The sequence below is a fragment of the Euleptes europaea genome, chromosome 11 (genome assembly GCF_029931775.1).
Source record: "Euleptes europaea isolate rEulEur1 chromosome 11, rEulEur1.hap1, whole genome shotgun sequence".
Classification (NCBI taxonomy): domain Eukaryota; kingdom Metazoa; phylum Chordata; class Lepidosauria; order Squamata; family Sphaerodactylidae; genus Euleptes; species Euleptes europaea.
The window spans coordinates 39,236,094-39,253,955 of record NC_079322.1 but is presented as its reverse complement, the minus strand read 5'-3'; the positions used below and the strand labels follow the sequence as shown (position 1 = coordinate 39,253,955).

At 40.2% G+C, this 17,862-nt stretch overlaps 1 protein-coding gene across 1 annotated transcript in view; it reads left to right on the top strand.

Annotated features, from left to right (window-relative positions):
- GALNT15 (polypeptide N-acetylgalactosaminyltransferase 15) overlaps positions 1-17,862 on the top strand; it is a 35,649-nt gene that overhangs the window by 15,313 nt on the left and 2,474 nt on the right. Inside the window, exons 2-8 of the mRNA XM_056858006.1 lie at positions 713-879; positions 5,833-6,037; positions 11,310-11,477; positions 12,271-12,388; positions 13,707-13,901; positions 14,796-14,927; positions 16,230-16,331. Coding sequence (XP_056713984.1) covers positions 713-879; positions 5,833-6,037; positions 11,310-11,477; positions 12,271-12,388; positions 13,707-13,901; positions 14,796-14,927; positions 16,230-16,331 — 1,087 coding nt within the window. The remainder of the gene's footprint in view (positions 1-712; positions 880-5,832; positions 6,038-11,309; positions 11,478-12,270; positions 12,389-13,706; positions 13,902-14,795; positions 14,928-16,229; positions 16,332-17,862) is intronic.

Here is a 17,862-nt window from a genome sequence, read left to right as displayed (position 1 = left end):
ACTCCCTTTGTATATGCTGTATATATTTATTCACTTTGCACTTTATAAAATTCACTTATTTGCTTTATAGTGTTATAGTGCTGTTTTGGGTTGCTCCAATTATCCTTACAGCACTGAGCCTTCTTTTCTTGTGGACTACCTGGAGGTTGGCAATCCTTTATGGATTGTACACTTACAAAGAAATCACTTTTTAAATTAACATTAATTAGTACTGACCTTTCAGATTCTTTTTAGTAATGTCCCCTTGCATGCTGGTACCGGCTCTTATCTACAGAAGCATCTAAGAAGGTTTTGTTTTGTTTTAGAAAAAGCTGTGTGAGGTGTACAAACCTTTGAGCGATGTTAGTTTATTCTAGTATGTAATTGCATTATAATAGAATGCAGCTCATAATTTCCTACTTAATATTTCCCTAGGAATCCTTGGCTTATAAGCAGTGCTGCTACTTAACAAAATATTATGAAACACAATAGAATTGCATGCACTTTATATAATCCTTACCAAATTCTATAATACCATAATTAAAGATTTATAGACGACAGATGCACAATGCGTTAAATAAGTCTGGGATGCAAAATGGATAAAGCAATGTTTGTTTGTTTTTAAGCCAGTCATGCCGATACAAATTTTTGAGTAACTGAGAATATTTTATTGGGCAAAACTCTAAAAGAAACAGATTAATTTGCACGGTGTACCTTTTGTTCCCTTTCTAAGGTGCCTGCAACAAGAATCCAGTCCCAATCTGCCTACGGCGAGTGTCATCATCTGCTTCCATAATGAGGCCTGGTCGACTCTCTTGAGGACTGTTCATAGCATCTTGGATACAGCCCCCAGGGCCTTTCTCAGAGAAATCATCCTTGTAGATGACCTCAGCACACAAGGTAGTTCTTCTTTTGCTCCCATAGTCAGTCTGATGGGATCTGCTGGTTTAGCAGAGAGGATAAGAAAATAAACGGTGGTCAGGGGTGGGCACTTCCTCTTTCAAATCTTGCGTTTCCTGCAAGCATGGTTGCCATCGTATTTTCTGACTATTGGGGAAAATAATAATGCTGGAAATTCTCAGCATTTCCTGGGATTATTTCCTGTGATGTAATTTAAGGTCATGAACTAATATTATTACTGGGCAATATTTGTCCTGAAACTGAAAGATTCCCTCACAGCTTTTTAACATTAATTAGTAGGGTTGCCAACCTCCAGGTAGTAACAAGAAACAACAGCACGTAGGGCTCTTTAAGAAATAGCAATTTACCGTGTAAAATATTTATACTGAACAAGCATATGTATAAGAAAAAATATCTATGAGAAAAATATCCAAGACTTTGTATTTACATCATACAATTTGACATCCAAAAGTTTGTATTTACTTCATACAGGAAACTTTAGACAGGTGAGACCATATATCAATAAACATAAATAGGTTAATTCACCATGTGCTTCCAAATAAATGAATAAATGTGACAATTATACAGATGATTTTTCCACAGCAGCACCACAACAACACAAGACGACACCTCCAGATTGGTGATCGTTTCGCTTGATAACAGCTTCTTCAGTTGTATATCAGTGATTCAATATTAATATCAATTTCTTCCATAATGTATCTAAGGGCACATGTGCCTCTGTAAATAATGTATAATATTCATTTAATATCAGTTACTTATAACATGTATTACGTTAAATAAATAGTGAAATAAGCAGCCTTACCATGGTCATGATTCAAAAGGCACACTCTATCAGTTCAATAAATATTTCCAATGTGCAAATGCCTCTACAATACAAAATTATTATATGCATAAATAAACAAAAGCATGTAATGTAAGTAAAGAAGAAGTCAGGAGCTGAAAATATCTTACCCAATGTGAACAAAATAGCGACCCTCCAGGTTCTCCTGTGCTACAATGAGCATAGAAGTTTCTCAAGCAGCTATCTGTGACTTATGTTTGAGTGTAAAACATTCCCAGCTGAGGGGCATTTACAATGGAATTGCAGTGAAAGGTTAGTAGAAGAAAAAAACTTAGAGAGCTAGAAGCAAACTTAAAGAAAACATCCCAAGTCGAATTCATTGTTGAGGCCACCAGGGGCCAGGGTTTTAAAAAGGAATATCATCTTCATCTCCTGTCTATGCAAAATGGTGAGGACATCTTCTTTATGGTAAGGCTTGGGGGTGTATTTCCACAGTACAAAGAAAGATAGATCATTCTCCATGTGACCCTTTTCTAAATAGTGCGCCGTGAGTGGGGCTTCAAGTACACGTGCGCGAATGCGTGTTCTATGCTCAGCAATCCTTACTTTGAGCTGTCTAGATGTGGAACCGATGTACAGGAGAGAGCACGGGCACGAGACCGCATAGATAACATTTTCAGACAAACAATTACAGAATTGTTTGATTTGATATCTGAATTTAAAGGCGGAAGAACTGATCTCTTTAACCGGTAGACTAAACCTGCACATTGCGCATGTGCCACATTTGAAATGGCCATTGGGTTTGGTCTGTTGCTTGACAGGGAGATGGTCCGTTTTCACCAAGCTATTGCGTAAAGATGATGTTTTTCGTAGCCCTAATAACGGGGTCAATTTAAAATATGCCAATGACGGAAAATAATTTTCTTGATTTCACTCGACAGGTGAGTAAACTGAAGTGAAGCATACACTCTAGAAGCACATTGATCTTGAGAAGGTTTAGATGCCAATAATTCCATTCTGGTTTTCTTTGCTGCTTTAACTCTTGCTTCAGAGATGATAGAATCGCTGTATCCCCTAGATTTTAACTTGGTAAATAATTGTTCTGAAGACAAAGAAAAATCATGCTCAAATTTAGAATTCCTCTTGAGCCTTAATAGATGGCTAAATGGAAGATTACGTCTGAGATGTAAAGGGTGATATGACGCAAAATGAAGACCTGCCCCCAGGTCGGTAGGTTTACAAAAAGGTTTGACGGCTGCCAGATTTTGTGCGGTCCTAAAGACCGTCACATCTAGATATGATAAGGACTGGCAATTACAATCGCCGGAAAACTTCAAATGTGGATCCAGAGAATTTATCCAAATAAGTAAGGAGCTATAGCTGGAAGCCGAATCAAGAATGAAAAATAAATCATCAATATACCTATAAAAAATTAAGACATGATCCTGAAAAAACTCACTACCATAAAGAAATTTTTCTTTAAAGGCTATCATATATAGGTTAGCTATGGAGGGAGCAAAAGCAGCCCCCATGGCAACCCCTTGAGTTTGAACAAAAAATTGATCTCCATATCTGAAAAAATTATGATCAAAAATAATGTCAAGTAAAGACATTAAAAAATGAGTTGGAGGATTAGAATCAGATCGGGAATCCAGCCTATCTTGAACAAATGTTGCGTGCCTCTTCCAATGGGATATTCGTGTAAAGGGCAGAGACATCTAAAGATACAAAGGCTGCCTGTGGTGGTAAAGAAAAATTTTCAACATGATTAATGAAATCCCGTGTGTCCAATTTACACAGTAAATTGCTATTTCTTAAAGAGCCCTACGTGCTGTTGTTTCTTGTTATAGCCATAATTTTCAGCATAGGTTATTGTTCTGATAGAACCTCCAGGTAGTAGCTGAAGATCTCCTGCTATTACAACTATCTCCAGCCAATAGAGATCAGTTCACCTGGAGAAAATGGCCACTTTGGCATTTAGACTCTATGCCATTGAAGTCCTTCTCCTCCCAAACCCTGTTCTCCTCAGGCTCCGCCCCAAAAAATCCTCCCTCCAGTGGTGAAGAGGGACCTGGCAACCCTATTAATTAGAATTTAGTTCAACTTGATGAGTAAAGGCCAAATGGTTGTTTGTGTGTGTGTGTGTGTGTGTGTGTATGGGTGTGGGTACAGTAAATTAATGAGCTTAGAATAACCAACAGTTTTGTGGTACTAATTCAAGTTTAGTTTATTGCATATGGCCAAAGGCCGTTACAAGAGTTAAACACAAAGGCTCACAATAGTGTATTTGAGCATATGTTTTCATGGACTAGAGGCCAATTCCAGTCCACAATATCTTATGCTGTATTAAAATGTTGTCAGGTGCCACAAGTCTTCGGCTTCAACAGACGAATACCACTACCTCTTTGGAATAATTTAGGTTACAGGTGATTATCATTATTACAGGTCCTTATCAGACTATTAGCAATCGCTTGTCTCTTTTTTCTTTGATAAACAACATGCATTCTAGATACTCATCAGAGCTAGGACAATCAACAGAACGTCTCCTTTGGTGAACTAGACAAATAATTGCCATGTAACGATCACTTGTAAGCTCATCATTTTCAGTATGCAACCATGTAGATTGTTTGTAACGTCTAAATGCAAGGTGGCAGAAATTGTAGATGACCTCATAGTCTCCCAGCCCATCTTAAGAACATAAGAAAGGCCCTACTGGATCAGACCAAGGCCCATCAAGTCCAGCAGTCTGTTCACACAGTGGCCAACCAGGTGCCTCTAGGAAGCCACAAACAAGACGACTGCAGCAGCACCATCCTGCCTGTGTTCCATCTTCAGTCTCTTGGAACTTTCCGACACTTGGAGGCAGTGTGATAGTATTCTCATTGCTTTCCAAGCATACATATGGGATAACCTCTGGCAGAAAAGAGATGCAGGTTTGCAACACAGTTTAGTCGGAACTGTGAAAAAGCCAGCTGAGTTAGTTGCCTATGGGCTGCCACTTGTGACATCACCAACACACAGTCAACCAAGTCGTTTTCCAATCAATTTAAATGTTTGTGAATTGTGGTGGGGAGAGGAAGGATAACTATATTTGGGGGTAGGGTTGCCCACCTCCAGGTACTAGCTGGAGATTGCCTGCTATTACGACTGATCTCCAGCTGATAGAGATCAATTCACCTGGAGAAAATGGCAGCTTTGGCAATTGGACTCTATGGCATTGAATCCCTCCCCTTCCCAAACCCCACCCTCCTCAGGCTCTTCCCCAAAAACCTCCCACAGGTGGCGAAGAGGGACCTGGCAATCCTATTTAGGGGGAAGGCAGGCACCCCTATCACCCATGTACAAAGAGTGAGTAAAAAATGAGAGCTGACTCAGCTCCTTGGCTTAGGAAGCAACTCGCTGATCCAATACTCAACTTGCTGATATTATGTTTCTAACACAGAACTGGAATCACAATGTAGTGGCATTAGGGCACTTTCATACAGCCCAAATAATGCACTTTCAATCCACTTTCAGTGCACCTTAACGATCGTTTGCAAGTGGATTTTGCCAGTTCACACAGTAAAATCCACCTTCAAAGTACATTGAAAGTGGATTGAAAGTGCATTATTTGGGCTGTGTGAAAGTGCCTGTATTCACTCTTACTTTTTGGTTAATTTAGGTTCAGTCCACACAGACATTCATTACTTCATTGCTCCAACATCAAGTGAGGTTTTTATGTGGGGGGGGGGGAGAATCATCATCCATAACACATTGCAGACAGAACTTCACATGACTTCAAAAACTTTTCAGTGGAGGAGTTCACATATTCAGATGCATACGATTTAGTGACACATCATAAATGTAGGTTTGAATGAACTATTCATCACCTTAATGCACTTCAGCAAGAACACTGCTGGATGTAAGCTACACCTCAGCGTGAAATAAAACTTGCCAGGCATTTCCTTTCCCCCCTCACGCACACACACCTTCCCATAAACACTGCTATGAAAAATGTGTCAACAATTCATTACTCTCATATTTTCTACTCCACAGCATTGTGGATCAAATATACAAACTGGCAGCCAAGTAATTTCTGGAAGAAATTATTTTGGGGGGGGAAACATCTTCAGACTAACCTAAAATCTAAACCATTGTTATTTTAATGGCAGGATACTTAAAGTCATCCCTGAGTGAGCACATCTCTAAGCTGGCAGGTGTGAAATTGATTAGGAGCAACAAAAGACTAGGGGTCATCCAGGGTCGTATGCTTGGTGCTGCACGAGCAACAGGGGACATTGTGGTCTTCATGGACTCCCACTGCGAGTGTCTCAAAGGCTGGCTAGAACCTCTGCTGGACAGACTAGCCAGTGACAGGTAAGTAACTATTCTGTTCAACTATTGTGTCAGTGCATCTTTGCCAAATGGACTGCTCTAGCATGAAGGGCAGTGGGTACCAAACGGCCAATACTCAGTCATGATGCACAGGTTCTCATAAACTCTTGATTAAAACGAAAAGCAACATGGGCAGTTGTTAACCATGTTTTTATGTGCAGAACAGGACTTTATATCAGCAAATGTGTTTTTCCTCGAAACCAGTATTTTATTTTGTGCTGATGCAGTGGTGGTGGAGAGATTGGGAGGAAAGAGGTGGGCACATAAATTCTCCTACATTGATTATCTCCTACAAATGACCCACAAATGGGCCATTTTTTTATTTCAAGATCCAGCTAAAAAAAAATCTAACCTTCCCCCCACATGTACTACCACTCCATGCTCACCTTAGTGTTAGAACAGAAATGCAGGGTTGGATCCTATATTTCCCCTCCATAACAGCCTGTCTGTACTTTAAGTTCCTGTCTTCTTCCTAAACATAGTTGGTTGGATCCAGCCTTTCCACTATGTGACAACTTTTTCTCCAACAAAGGAAACCCTGCAAATGAGCAAGGCTGCTTGCTTAGCAGAAGGAAGGCACTAGATCCAACTCATTATTATTTTCATTCTTCTCATCTAGTATGCAGTGAACTTCTTAGCCAAAACCCCTTTGCAAAGGATGAGAATTGCATGACAGCATTGAATGGACTACAGTAACCCTTATTTTATGTAATAACATTTTCTGCATTGTTTAACATATCATGCTTTGTTTCAGATTGCTATAATCCTAGTCCTATTACATTGCTTATCACATGTCTCATACTATGGATTGTATTGACTGACACTGTGTAATCCACCTTAGGGCTCAGTGAGAAACATGAGTGTGATGGACAGCTGCATTCCAAAGAGTTGTCCTGGTCATAGAACCCCTTGATTGACAGGGAGTTCAAATAGAATTCTGAGAATGGCAGTTGGAGAGTTCTGACAGTTGAATGAGAGAGAAGTTAACAGACAGAGCTTGGAGACAGCGGTGTGAAGTGCAAGCTGTCTGGTGGAGGATTCTCCTCTAGAATGAAAAGGAACACATTTGGGTTTTGTATCAGGAAGGATCCATAACTAGTTATCTAGGGAAATAGCTCTAAGGTTGATAAAATGATCCCTAAGAGTTTAATGGGAAATAGCTCTGGTTGAAGGAGTGATCCCAGGCCAGTTTAAAGGAGAAACTGAGGAAGTGTGTTAATGTTCCTAATACCTCCAACTAAAGAACCACTGTGTAAAAGAAGCTTAAGTTTAAGAAACAAACCAGTGACTGCCAAGAGAAATCACTCTCAGTAGAAAATAAAAGTTTAAACACTTGTATGTGAACCACCTTGATACATTTGGAATTACAATATATCACTTGAACATAACTGTCTCAAGTTCATCAGTTCTGTTACAACCCACATTCCAGTTATGAAGCTTTGCTAACCTGACTTTTAAATCCCCTCAAAAGAGACAAATAAAACTATTTTTAAGTTGTACTTCAAAAAGCCTGTTGAGTGCCATATATTTCTGACTTTTTATAGAAAATAAGAGATCTATCATAATTAGTGGCAACAGTGTCATAGAAAGTTATAAGTCTCAACAGAGATAGTGAGAGTTGGTGTATGTGAGAACAAAATAAAAACATTCCATCATAGGGGGCTAGAAATAAAGTAAAATAAAATAATAAAATAATACTTGAGCATGAAAGTAATTTTTTTGGCATTTAATGAACCAACAAGATTGTTAATCTTGAAAAGCATTGTGTCAGGCAAAAAAGATCGCACATATTTAAGTAGTAGCAACTCCTCACTGTACCCATACAGAATAATTTAAATTAGCATAATCAATGTAAACAGAAGGAATCAAGCATATTAACAATGTTAATGTGGGACATGAATCCTTCAGCATTTCTCCTTTTCTTACATCAGCCCTCAAGCATTTGATGGAAAAACAGCAGACTTGTGGCCTTTTCACGTTTACTTCTCATATAGCTAAGGCTTATGAAATATTCATAAGTAAACAGCCTTGGAATTTCTAAATGGAACGCATTAATTCACGTATGAGACACGGTTAAAGGAGATCTAAGAGAAAGGGCAATGAATAAATGTAGTAATAATATTTTACACTTCCTACATGCATTTCTTTCTCTTATCATATATCTTTGTAATATCCACAGGTCAGAATGAGACATATTGAGAGATGGAGTATGTGCTTCTCCTGAACTGTTTTTCTTTTCTTTTTCCATGGTCTAATCCAGATGCTCAGACCCCATAACTCCGGACCCCCTGACCCAATCCTAACCAAACTTGGGGGTTCTTGCCAGAAGGGTCCCCTCAAGCCACCCTGAAAGTTTGGGACCTCTACTTGCAAAAATGCCCCCCCCGGGCTGTTAAAAAAAACTCCAAAATGAAAATAAAACCCTCTATGCAACCCAATCATGGGAAAAAAGAGGCCAGGTTAATTAGTCTGACCTAGTTTCCCAGGCTAGGTGTGAAAAAGGTGTGAAAAGAAAAGGAAGTCAATTTGAGGTTTTTTCCCATGGCTCTGGGGGTGGCATTTTTTGGGGTAGAGGTCCCAAACTTCCAGGATAGCTTGGAGAGACCCTCCTTGCAAGAACCCCCAAGTTTGGTGAGGATTGAGTCAGGGTCTGGGGTCTGGAAGGGGCAACCCCCTTCTCCATTAAAACCAATGCAAAAAGGTTTGCATTGGTTTTAATGGGGAAGGGGGGTTGCCCCCTTCCAGACCCCATAACTCTGGACCCCCTGACCCAATCCTCACCAAACCTGGGGGTTCTTGCAAGGAGGGTCCCTCCAAGCTACCCTGGAAGTTTGGGACCTCTACCCCAAAAAATGCCCCCCCAGAGCCACGGAAAGCCCAGATCGGCAAAATTTGGCCGAATTTATTCGGGAATGCCGAATTTCAAGCTGAATTCCCCCTATACCGAATAGGGGGAATTTGGAATTTCCTGAATAAAAACCAGCCGAATTTTGCCGAATCTGAATTTTACTGAATTGTTTTTTCAACAGCCCTACTGTACTATGCCTGGCAAACCAATGATTCCTGTCTGTAAGAAATTTCATGTATATCCAGCCTTTCTCATCCTTTTCATAGTTCATATTTCTTTGGAATGTTTCCCATGTGATGAGAGTCTACAAAACTTTAGCTTTCTGTGGTTCTCCATGATATGGTCAGTTTGTTTCAAAATCTGAGCCACATCTGGATTTGACAATGTACATACCAGATCTATCTAAATTTTTATACAGATTCGCTTTGAAGGAAGATTTGAGAATACAAGCAATAGTTTATCATGGCATGTTCCACTCCATGGCTTATATAAATCAATAACAAGATCACTGAATGCCTTTTTAAGCTTAAAAACAGATGGATTAATTAACTCTATTTATTCAGACCCCCAATAATAGTACATAATGTTCTTGTTTACAAAAAGAGCTAAGGGAAACCATTTCATGGGCAGCTACGTTCTACCCAAACAATCCCATTCAGGAAGTGAGGCTTATTTTAAAAATTGAAGTGTGACCTTTTGTTGCTCTTATATTCAAAAACAAACATTTGAAATAATCCCAGATGATCCAGTTGCCTGAAACCAGTGTTGCCAATGACATTTTAAGAGCCATTAAAAAACAACAACACCCTTATGAGTTGTTTTGGGGTCTTTTTTCCCATTGCTCCAGATTCTGTATAATAACATTAGAGGTTGCTTGCCAATATGTATGAACCATTTCAAAGTGTTGAGGCGCTGCTGATTGTCTGCCAGTTTCTAAGTAAAAAATGAAAGGAATTACAGAAGCACTTTCCAACTTTCTGTTACATTGTTTTGAAATGACTGCCATTGTAGTAAATGCTCTATGAAAAGATTAAATTTGTCAGCAAGTGTGACAAAAACAGATGCTTTCACAATAAGCATTTTAATACAAATAGGAACATACACAGTTTGATTATCATCTGTGACTTTTTTCTGTCAAGTTTCCCATATGTGAGTTCTTTTGGTTATGCTTAAAGAATGCCATAATAATTTGCATCCAAACTGGAGCTTGGTGTAAATCATATTATGTCAATTTGATTTCCACAAAACCATTTTATCTAAACTGGCAGAACATTTAATCCTTAAACTTGCAATACTATCTCAGCTATAAACCATAAAAAGCTGGCACTTCTACCATTTTTGAGGCAATATCTTTAAAAGACCATTTTGAGTCTGTAACTCATTTTGAAAAGTAAATGACTTCATTTTTCTTAGTGAAAGATTTAAAGCAACAAAGGAGAAAACATCTTCATAGATATTTCTACCTGGCTTCAGCCTCACTGTTTTTTATGTGTATTTTATATTCTTACCCAACAGTCAATCATTTGTAAAGAGAAGATTTATTTTAACCACACCTTCTATGTATCAATTTTTTTATCATAAAAGGAAACGAGAGAAACACAGTAGGAACACTTGATAACAGCAAGCCAGGGCATTCTGCTACTTCTCCTTCTGTGAGTCAGGCTACTTCCATTATTGTTGCTTTTCAGACACAGTGCAATTTCTGTTGTGTTCCACTTGTCTTTACATACCTGTGCCAATGTATTTTCAGAATGAATAATATGTGTAATTTTGCTCCAGGTAGACTCGTGAACTGTAGAATTTTATGGGGGCAGGTATTGCATTTCATGAATCTATCAGGGAATCTCTTCTTAGTTGTTTATTACAGGAGCATCCCAGGGGGGTTCTGAGTACATTTTTGACTTGAAATAACCCTGTGATGGTCTGAAATAGAAAGGAAATCATGTCCAAGCAACCTAGCAAGTTTAATCACTGAAGGTTCAAATGGAAAAGACAAACATCACACCTCTCAGGCTGCCTATAAAGTGCCTTAATACATCCTCAGTTTGTTTTAGGGCTGTGCAGGAAAGGAAGATGGGAGTTTAATCCTTCAACCTCCATTCAGTTTGGCTGTTCAGAACTGGTTCTCCCACTCTGCTATTAGCATTTTAAATAGTGCCCAGAAACACATAGGCAAACAGTGTTGTTTTGTTTGAACTGATAAGACGTGACCCCGTTAATTACCATGTTATAACAGTGTTGCCGCTGCATTTTGTAAAATACCACATTTTAACATGACTTTTCTCCAAGGAACTTCTATCAATGAACAAGCTTCTCCCCTCCTCTATATAAAATTCTATAACCACCAGCAGTTGATTCACAACTTTAGTTGTGACAATAAAGAATATTACAATTTTCTTGTTTCAGGAGTCGGATTGTCTCTCCTGTCATAGATGTAATTGACTGGAAGACCTTCCAGTATTATCCCTCTATGGACCTGCAAAGAGGTGTTTTTGACTGGAAATTAGATTTCCACTGGAAGCCGCTGCCAGAACGTGAAGAGAAAGTACGACTATCTCCCATCAGCCCCATCAGGTAATGGTTAATGAAATAATACAACCTCTGAGAATCTGCCAGTGCAGTGTTTTTCAGCCTATGGGTTGGGAGGTGAACCCCACTTGCTCAGTCACAAGCTCCAACAAGCTGCTGCTAATTGCATGTGTAGAACACAAGGCCACCATGCCTTCGGTTCAGGGACCCCCTACCCACAAAAGCTCTCTCTTGCCTTCTTTCTGATCTGGTCTAGCCTGCTCCACAGCCCCACTGCTTGGTCTTCCGGTGTTCCATGCATGCTTGCAGCATATAGCCCTCCTCCCCACCCAGTGGGATCACAACTCTGGCTCTTCCTGTTTTGTCATATGACTCTGGGGTCACGTGACTTTCTGCAGGGTGTGTGCAACTCAAGGTGACCCATGTTACTGACTGGGTGTCAAAGGTTTGTTCTGGGTCTGGAAAAATTGAAGATCACTGTGCTAACAATACCTTCTATACTTAGCTTTTGAAGATCATATATGCATACCTGGCAAATATCGTAATGTTTGCAAGCTTTCTGTTCTCCAGTGCTATTCCACTTGTGTTCATGGCAAAAACAAAACATTACATGTAATTCTGTGATTATTTTAAAAGACTTTTTTCTCTTTTCCACATACAGCCATTGGGTTTGCTGTTTTGGAGGGAATATGGGAGTGGGTGGTTAAAAAATTCAAGAATGATCCCCCCCCCATTGTTAACTCGTATTCTGCTTTCTCGACACACTAAAGGCAGTTCAAAACATCAGAACTGGAAAAATAAAATTTTAAAACCTCTAAAATATTTTAAAATTCCCTAGGAGTCCAACAATACCTGGAGCAGTAGTAGCTGTGGACAGACGTTATTTCCAAAACACAGGGGGTTATGACTCTGAAATGATCTTTTTGGGGGTTGAAAATCTTGAGCTATCAATAAAGGTAAGCACCTGAGGTAAAATATCTCTCTCTGTGCTTGACGTTCATGTTTAAGAATAATATTGCCAGTATAAAAATCAAAATTGCATTATTGGCAGTTCAAACAATAATTAAATCACAAGCATTCATTTTCAGTGGACAAAACGTGTCCCGGCCATGGGGCTCTCAAAAATATAATGAACAAAAATGTTCACCTCTGGGATTTAATACTATATTAGTTGTCAGTAAGAAAACTCACTGCTAGAAACATTCTCCCTATCAGCACCTCTCATGTTGAGTTTCCTAACACACTTTGTGAATTTGGGGAAAGATGTTGATTTGAAAACCAGTTAAAATAACTGAAGTTGGTTGTGCATGCCTACAAATCAACCCCCCCCCCCAAAATGCAAGTGGTGAGTTATAGTTGTCTACTGATGGAAAGAACTGCCTTGGAAGATGCATAAGAATCCTGGAGTAGATGCCACCTTTCTTCATCAAAGTATGGGGGGTAAGGGGTGGTGAAAGCAGGGCTATCTTTAGGGAGTTTCATAAACCAGTAGCTGCAGATGTCACAGCTGGCTGGGCAAGAGCATTTGGAGTAGGGTTGCCAGGTCCCCCCTGGCCACTGGAGCAGGATGGGGGGATAGGGTTGCCAGATCCATGTTGGGAAACTCCTGGAGAGTTGGAGATATTGCCTGGGAAGGACACCTGGAAGCTGGCATCCCTAATTTGAAGGCAGGGACAGTTTCTTTGGCCTGTCAGGCAGAGAACAGGGGCCTGGGCCAGGAGGACCCCCATTATAGCAGGAGACCTGCCTCCTCAGCAGATCTTTCATCTGGGTAGTAGTTGCAGTGTGTTGGCCCACTCACCTTGCCATACTAAGAAGTACTGGGATTCACCTTTTTGCAAGAGCAGTTGCATTTCCCAGTTCCAGCTCAGTCTGGCTGTTGCTAGCAGCCATTTCTTTTTAATGTTTCCTTCCGATGTACCTTAGAGGTTACAATACCATCCCTGTAGTTTAGGTACTTCCTCTTCATGATACTTAACAATGTCAATGGTGTTAATGCCCCCTTGCAAGGACTCCGTCCTCCCTGGAAGCATCAAGCCTGCCCACCCTTTCTCTCCACCACAAGCACACTGCTTTCTACTTTGGTTCCTCCCTACCTGGGCAGGTAAGAAAAAAGCACCAGGACAAGCCATTTGCATTCCTGCTCTCCGTAAGGGCCCCGTGGCCAGTAATTTTCCTGCAAAACTAGGAACCAGCACCCAGTGAAAAGGAGGGGAAAAAATCCTGTTTTTAAGGGGACACATTTGAATAGTTTTGTCTATGCTTCTGTTCTAGACCTGGCTTTGTGGTGGGTCTGTAGAAATCCTCCCATGCTCACATGTGGGACATGTCTATCAAGCTGGAATTCCATACAACTTTCAAGACGAAGATGCAATAGTGAGGAACAAAATCCGAATAGCTGAGACCTGGTTGGGTACATTTAAAGAACTCTTTTATGAACAGAACAGGAATGCATATTTAATAAGCAAGGTAAAATTCCTCAGAAGTAGAGCTTCTTGAAAAAGAGCTAAAGGAATGTTTAAAGCTGTAAGAATAATTTTGCCATCTGTCTTTTAAAAAAACAACACTGTTTTCATGCTCTTTTCTTTTCCTTCTGTTCTTTCTTTTCTCTTGCATTGTTGATATTATTTCCCATTCAGGTCATTTGAGAGATTCTGCTTTTTGAAAGAGAGGAAGCTTGACTGCCACTCTCCAAGTAGTCCTGTTAGAGGCCAGCAATTGCTTTGAATTACTTACCACAGTTCTGTTCAGGGGTATTCTAGTCCTACTCAATTGAACTAACTGGGGTAATTTCCCTCATGACTGAAATGACTCAGGTCACTTTGGGTGCAGTCAGAGGGGATTCTACAGTATCTTATTTCTGAAGGAACTGCCAGGGACCAGAACTTGCTACAGCATGCAGTCCTCTGTCCTGCTCCATTAACATCTGAAGATCTGAAGCATATTGGAGGAGAATACCAGGGTTGCAGCTCCAGGAAAACAGCAAAACTTTATTACAAAATAAAAGAAACTGTGTTTTCACTCCTACTCTTAAGTGCTTCATGTTAATTCTTGTTTCTACATATGTAAATTGTGCATGTGTGTGTGTGTAAAGTGCCATCAAGTCACAGCCGACTTATGGCGACCCCTTTATAGGGTTTTCAAGGCAAGACTAACTGAGGTGGTTTGCCAGTGCCTTCTTCTGTATAGCAGCCCTGGACTTCCTTGGTGGTTTCCCATCCAAATACTAACCAGGGCTGACCCTGCTTAGCTTCTGAGATCTGATGAGCCTGGGCCATCCAGGTCAGGGCAAATTGTGCATACAGACCTTCAAATAAATGTAAGGATGCTTAATTAGCCTTCTGTTTGATGCCTTGTCAGCAGGCTTGGAGGCCAAACTGTAGTGAGCGTTTTCAGCTGCAGAAGAGATTGGGATGCAAAGGTTTCCAGTGGTTTATCTCAAATGTATATCCTGAACTTCATCCATTACAGCGCAGAATAAGATTTTCAGGCAAGGCAAGTGAAATACTATACACTTTTTTATACTCTGTTAGTCTGGATTTTCCATTCACTTGAATAAATTTGGCTACGATTCAACCAATAATTCAGTGCTTCAATACAGTTGAGAGTGTCTCTTTAATTTTTATTATCTTCACAGATACGATCATATTAAAATAAACTCTAATGAGTAAAAACAGGGTTAGATATGGGCTGACTCTGAGTTGGCGTGATCTGCTTGGTGGTGGTGGTGGTTGTTTTTTTAAACAGAGCTCTGGGTTCCACCAACCTCCACAAGCCACAAAATGGTGATTTAGGATGGAATCAGTCACAAAATGGTGGAGCAGTGGGCACCGCCCACAGAAGACGTTTTGTTCCTCAGATGCATGACTACTGAATGTACTATTAAATACTGTAGCTGGGTACCCGAGGTTGTAGTTGTGGTTACAGATGTCAACCTTAGGATATGCCATAGTGCTATTTTAATGTTTTAAAAATATTTTAACCTTTACATAGCGCTTCCAATAAGTTATATTTACAGTATTTATATACCTTTTTTTTTTCATTTGACCCAACCTCAGGTACCCAGCTTCTGTTTTTAGGTTGGGTCTTATTCCCCTCTTTTTTCTTCCACTATTAAATACTGTGCCACCAGGCAATACTATCCACATATATCAAGTCACCATGAATCAATCTAAAATAATCTATACTACAAAACTATATACTGCAATTGTGTCATAAGTATGCTATATGTCAGGTCACATGTGTAGTACAGCTATATGCAGCATAGAATAAGGATAAAGCCATTAGAAGACATTCTAGAAAACATATCATTTACAGATGGGAGGCTCTAAAGATGAGACTATGCCTATGAACAGTGAGAAAATTAATGGTATATAATTCAAAAAGTGCAGAGCCAATCTCAAAAAATGAGCCAAGCAATGGACTACTGATGAAGTCACATGACTTTATCATATTGCTTAGTTGTGGAAGAGAGCAGAGGGAATGAGTGGAAGAGAGATGGAACTGAGATTGCAAAGAGCATGGGACCCAGTCAGTCACATAGAGACAGCAAGAAACAGAGGGCTTTTCGGAGTACAGATAACATCAGAGAGACCTGCTGATGGTTCAGACATTACAGGTGACAGGTTGGGTCTGGGGCTTCCATCCTGTGTAACAATCAGACAAGAGGTGCAGGTTCTCCTCACTTTCCACATGCCTCAGGCGTGATTTGATCAGGACTATGGTGCCTGTTGAGAAAGGGCTTCAGCTAAATTTAATACAGTTTTTACCTTATTTGAGTATCAATATTTTTTACAGCTATACAACATTGATGCTGGATTCTGTGCAGAGTATAAGACTCAACAGGATGCTGGTGGTGGTCACATTGAGTTATCCCCGTGCGATGATAATATCAACCAGGTAAGCAGTGTTTTAACACAATATATTAGAACTCTGCTTCACAAGGGTACTCGTAGAGGTACCTTACAAAAGCATGGAGGAGAGGGCTATTCATGGCTACTTGTAAAAATGGATACTACTCATGATGCATACCTATTATCTCCAGGATCAGAGAGATTTGGTGCTTTGGAACACAGGCAGGATAATGCTGCTACAGTTGTCTTGTTTGTGGACTTCCTAGAGGCACCTAGTTGGCCACTGTGAACAGACTGCTAGACTTGATGGGCCTTGGTCTGATCCAGCATGGCCTTTCTTATGTTCATGAACGAGATCGTGCTCTACCCAAATGGGGACATTTTCTGGTCTAGGTACCTTCCTTAAATCATGCTGTATCATTGTTCACCTGAAATAAATTGGATAGAAAATGAATGAAGAAATATTAGATAAGATTTAAAAATAAAATAAAAGGATTTATGCAAACTGTGAAAACAGAGGAGATAACAGGGCACAATCTAAGAAATTGAGCACTGTCCAAGATAGAATTCAAGGAAAACTGAAAAGGAGCAAAGGGAAAACATAGAAACAATTATATCAAAGAGGAAGAAAGGTAGCATGAAAGAAAAAAGCGAAGAATTGTCAAAGAGCAGCCTATAGGCTGCACATAAGCACCGCCTAAGTTGCTTACTTCCCAATTAAACTTGCCAGCTGATGCCCCAGCTATAGCTGTTATGGCCAAAGCAAATACATCACAATGGCCAGAGCAAAACCCTCTGCAAGACATGAGGGCTAGAGTAGGACATGTTGCTGCTAAATCCCCTTATCACTCAGCTCATGGCTAGTATAAAGCTACTCCAACCATAGGACTTCTGCACCATTCTGGTGCCATTAAAATGGGCCATAAGAAACCAGTTCTGACCAATTCAGAATGCTGGTGCTTACCATGAAAGTCTTTAACAATCTAGTCTCAGGGTATCTTAAGGGTTACCTTATGAATCTGTCCAGTTATACTCTTCTCAGAGGGCTTTCTGAGATGGCAGTTAGAGGCAAGGACTTCCCTTTGCTGGCCTCTCACAGATGGAATTCCCTCCCTGCATCCATTTGGCTGGAGCATACTATTATGACCTTCAGGTACCTGCTCAAGTTTTTTTAGAATAGTCACCAACCTAGCAATTATGCATAATTATTGTTGCTGGTTCTTTAATTTATTTTACTTGGGCAACCCAATCCTAAGGGGGAAGTAGTTAGTTGATGAACAGGGACTGCGCAGCCACGCCACCTCCTGAGAGGCATCCTGGCCTGAAAATAAAAATTAAAACTGGACTTTTGACAAAACCCTGTGAAACTCTTCCATTGAGTTTAATGGGGCTACACCAGCTGTTTTGCAGGCATAACTCAGCACATGCAAATATTGTGTTCCCGGGGTGAAAGGGCTCTGGGAGCTGACTAATGTCAGCTCTGTCCCTGAGAACACCCCCCTGCATGGACACTTGCACCAGAAAAATGCTGCTAAGGAGGCAGCACTGGCGCCCGAGCCTTACACTGTAGTGTCACT